Source organism: Castor canadensis, chromosome 1 (assembly GCF_047511655.1).
Source record: "Castor canadensis chromosome 1, mCasCan1.hap1v2, whole genome shotgun sequence".
Classification (NCBI taxonomy): domain Eukaryota; kingdom Metazoa; phylum Chordata; class Mammalia; order Rodentia; family Castoridae; genus Castor; species Castor canadensis.
In genome coordinates this window covers 192,954,915-192,959,651 of record NC_133386.1, presented here as the reverse complement: position 1 = coordinate 192,959,651, position 4,737 = coordinate 192,954,915, and the positions used below count along the sequence as shown (strand labels likewise).

General features: G+C 34.5%; 1 protein-coding gene across 1 annotated transcript; it reads right to left on the bottom strand.

Moving 5' to 3' along the window:
* Positions 1-586: 586 nt before the first annotated feature.
* On the bottom strand, positions 587-3,288 carry LOC141418563 (olfactory receptor 9G19-like). Its single transcript, XM_074059579.1, has 2 exons — positions 3,185-3,288; positions 587-1,511 (listed from the first exon to the last, which is right to left on the bottom strand). The coding sequence occupies exons 1-2, from the start codon at positions 3,286-3,288 to the stop codon at positions 587-589; spliced, it is 1,029 nt and encodes a 342-aa protein (XP_073915680.1).
* Positions 3,289-4,737: the final 1,449 nt, after the last annotated feature.

Here is a 4,737-nt window from a genome sequence, read left to right as displayed (position 1 = left end):
TAGAAAAAAACAAGAAAAATAGTTGTAGACACTGAATCATTTGTATTAGCTCCAAACTTCTCACATTTCCTTTTATTAACTTTGCTTTAGTTTCTTGCCTGTCATTGCCCTCTCTCTTTCTGTAGGAATAATCTTGACATTCTATATTCTTCTAAGGAAGCCCTGTGAGTACCACAGCAGTATGGGTATATTCCCTAAATACCACCAATCCACACTGTTTCTTTCACATCCCCATAATTGTAATTATTTTGGGGAAAAAATAGAGTAAATATTAGGAGACAGAATAAAATAGTATTTTGGTAAGCTAAAATTGTTACATATTTTTCTATTTTGTATTAAACCCAAGTATTGTTTTTCAAAAGCTAAATTAATATTAAAATTAATCTACAGTCAATAGTAGAGATTATATACAAAGATCTAATAAAAAATAATTTTCTTTAAATTATCAAAGGGAAAAGAACTAATAAAACAATTTTATGTTTAATTTCAATTAGTGGAAATTTTATGTTTTTTTAGTTCAGTTCCCTAATCTTCTTATGAAGTAGTTTGTTATCACTTAGCACTGGCCTTTGAAATGTATCTGAATTTACACTTCAGACTGTGTTAGCTTGAAGAGTTTTCTCAGAGCTTCTTTCACATCTTTATTTCTCAGACTATAGATCATAGGGTTCAACATGGGGAACAACACAGTATAAAAGGTAGAAACCATTTTGTCCCTCTCAAGGGAGTAGCTGGAACTGGGGCGAGAGTAGATGTAAAGAATGGAGCCATAGCACAAAGTCACAGAGATCAGGTGGGAAGAACATGTGGAGAAGGCCTTGAGACGGCCCTGGGTGGAACGGATCTTCAAAATGGCAGCGATGATGAAGAGGTAGGAGGCCAGGATGAGCAGGGTGGGAGTAATGACATTGGAGGTCAGGAGGAAGTAAAGCACAGACTGGTAGTTCTCACTTACATCACATGCCAACTTCAACAAGGGTGGGACATCACAAAAAAAGTCATCAATGACATTGCCATTACAAAAATCCAATGTGAATGTGTTGCTGGTTAAGATGACTGCATTGACAAAACCACCAGTATAGGAATATATAATCAAACAAATGCTCAGTCTCCTTGACATGACCTGGACATAAAGTAAGGGATTGGAAATGGCTACATAGTGATCATAAGCCATGGCAGCCAGCAGGTAACACTCACTGTACGCTAGGTCAGCAGAGAAGAACTGAGACAGACAGCCAGCAAAGGAGATGCTCTTGTCTTCAGAGATGCAAGTCACAAGGATCTTTGGGGTGTAAACAGAGGAATACCAGAGATCCAGAAAAGACAGATTTCCAATAAAGAAATACATGGGTGTGTGAAGCCGGGAGTCAATGCAGATCAACACTATGAGTGTGGTATTTCCTACCAAAGTCAGAGAGTACACTCCAAGAAACAGGACAAACAGAACCAGTTGCATCACAGGATCTGTTGTGAATCCCAACAGGATGAAGTCATTCACTGTGTGATTACTCCTGTCCGCGGTTTAAAGAGCTTTCACCTCGGTAAAGAGAAGAGTTTCATTCCCTTGAACAATAATAGATGATGGTATTCTGTGTGTTAAATTTCTGAAGTTTGGTTGCCATCAATCAGGAATCTTGCTTACCTTGGGCAAATTTTGGGATTTTTCTGAGCTTCAGTATAGTCATTACAATGGAATACATTTAATAACAGGAAAGTCAAAATGTCATTGAGATGGGTCATTCTGTTTTATTGTAAAATGTTCTGTTAGCCCCAGGTGCTGTTTTAATTTTATTTATTTTTTGGCGATACTGGAGTTCAAACTCAGAATCTTGTGCTTGCTAGACTTGTACATTACCACTTGAGACACATCCCCAGCTCTTTTGTAGCTTCAATTATTTTTCAGATACAGTTCCATGGTTGTTTCTTGGTTCACTTCAAACTGCAATCCTCCTACAAATCACAGAGGGGAATAAATGCCCATTTTCCTATTTCCCAGCTAAGAACAGACAAATTGTAAAGACTGAGAATTCATAAGATCTGTGGCTTATGAGATAATACCACTGTCTTTTACCACAACCACAGAAATCGTTCTCCCCTCTGCTAATGAACGATTCTGACATATTTGTCAAAAATCCTGGAGAATGAGCCCCATGGAGAATTGGGGTGAAATTTGGGTGGAGACTCACAAATTAACCTGTTTATGTAATGTAAAAAGAAGTGTTGGTGTCATTGTGAGCCCTTCGGTTCTCAAGCTTGGGACTAACTAACTGTGTTCTAGCCTCTAAAACTAGCCTTGGGCATGTTTTTTAAAAAGATAATCATCCCAAGTTGCCATTATGTTTGACAGTGGTTTTGAATTTCATTACATTAAAAAAATTTTCATTTTAACACAAATATTTTTAGTCCTTCTTTTGTAGTACTTTGATGAAATTTGTAGGTAATTTAACCGAACTGTAAATATACATATGTATGTTTGCAAATTATCATAAGTTAAATGTAAAACTTATATAAAGAAAAGTTCTTCATAACATAATTATTATATGATAATATTGATAATGTAAGGTCGTAAAGTAATGCAAATTTAAATATGTTAAAAAAGCTTGTTCACTTAGTGACATAGGTATATACAATGAAGTAGATAATGCTTATAGAATGATCATTAATATTTTAGACACAAATAACAGAAGTGGCATTTACATTGATAATAAGATTTAATTGCCAAACATACAACACTTGATAAACTTCCAAACAGAGTAAATGAGAATCCTTTCTCAGTTTTAAAATCCTACTTAACTTAGTGCATAGAAGAACAATATAAAATACACTTTTTGTTTGCTTGTGTAGTGGAGTTATTTCAAATGCATGTAATTTTAGAGATTTTTTTTCAGTTCATAAATGTCCATAAAAACTCTAGATGAAGGGGATGGGACATTTTTACCCTTGCATAGGACCATCCCATGGATACAAGATAACTGCCAGTGGGGATTCCAATATCTGTGACAATAAATAATCCAACAACATGGTTAGAAGATATTCTTAAATGGGAGCACCATATGTTAAACTCCTATCCTGAAGCTTTATAATTTACCTTGTAAATGTAGAAAAATCTTTAAAGATTCTTCTAGATGGTGTGTGAAGAAAGAAAAAACAATAATTTTAGAATATCACTAAGTGGTCAAATCACCTGCAATCATATAGTTCTCCATTTACTATTTCTTCTGTGTCAAACAGATAAATGTCCACAATAATGGAGACTCTGTGAGAGCAGAAATTTTCATCCAGCTTCATGCATCATTTCTCTCTAAAGCTTAGAACAGTAATGGTATGTTATAGACACAATAAATAGTTACTGAATGAATGAATGAGCAGCCTTTATTCTGAAAAGAAACAACTCAGTAGGATTGATGTTCTGAGTGGCCTCAAATGAAGTTATTTTACTCTAAAACCACACCCAGGTCATTTGTGTTCTTTGCAGACTCATATGGGAAGAAATAAAGAGACAAGTCTACTGAATGGTTAGTTTAGTCAAATATTTGATTTTACAAATGATACGTGTCTGCAAAAAAAAAAAAAGAGTATTTTCTAAGTTGTAACAGACAAAGAATAGGAAGCATGTCTTGGACATTACCACAGTTGACTGCTTAAACCAGGCACAGCCAAAAAAAATTGACTTTTAAGCAGTTAAAAAGGATCTAAGTTCTTAACTTCCTCATATATGGAATGGAAATAACTTATCTTTCTTTAGGGTTATTGCAAAGGACTTAACGAAAGACTAAGCTGGCATATTTTATAAACTTGAGTAATATGTGATTCTCAAATTCTTTGTACATAAAATCACCTGGTTAATGTTTCTAATTTAGCAGGTTTCAGGTAAGCTTCAAGAAACCTGTTTTCATGAAACCAACCCAAGTGCTTATAATTCAGGATTTCTATAAATTACACTGAGAAATGTTGAAGTTATTATTATTATTGTTGATTTATTTCATAACCCTTGACTGTATTGCAATGTTATGAAGACTCAATGAATTTACACAGGTAAAGATGTGCTTATAAATTTTAAAAAGATGAAGCATAAACATAGTTGTTTCAGTATTGACAATTTCCATAACAGTGACCTGGGAACACTTATTTAAATGCCTCATCTCATTCTTCTCATCTATTCTCTTTAATAGAAAAATGATAATAATTTCTTCATGTGATTATCAGACAATATAAAGAGTGCATTATATATGAAGTACTTAGCCCATTGTCCTATAACATATCTGTGATAGGACATTATACAGTTGTAATGCAGTGGTGTTGTTGCCTTTTCATGTAAAACATTGCAATGATTTAAATTTGTTTTCAAACCTTTACCTCTTTTATCAGCAGTATCTTCCCTTCACCATCACCACGATCTTTGCACTTTATCTTCTCAAAGACCTAAGCATCCATCAGGGAAGCCCAGGGTGACTCTCTATCATGTTTACTCTACTATTCCTCTATTCATGTTTCTCCTGAGATCTACTATGTTGAAATAGATAATTAACTTTTATTAAGTTCCAGTTCCTTGAGATTTTTGTAAAAGCTGTATAACTCTTTTCACTTGAATAAAACAACACTCACAATTCACCTGGAGTCACACAAAGAAAGACAGGGCATATGTTTCCTTGGTGTTTCCCCATGACACTCACTATGTATGCCAGGAGAAAGACCAGCTGAAAGAGATGAGCCTTGTATTTGTTAACCACAGGAAAA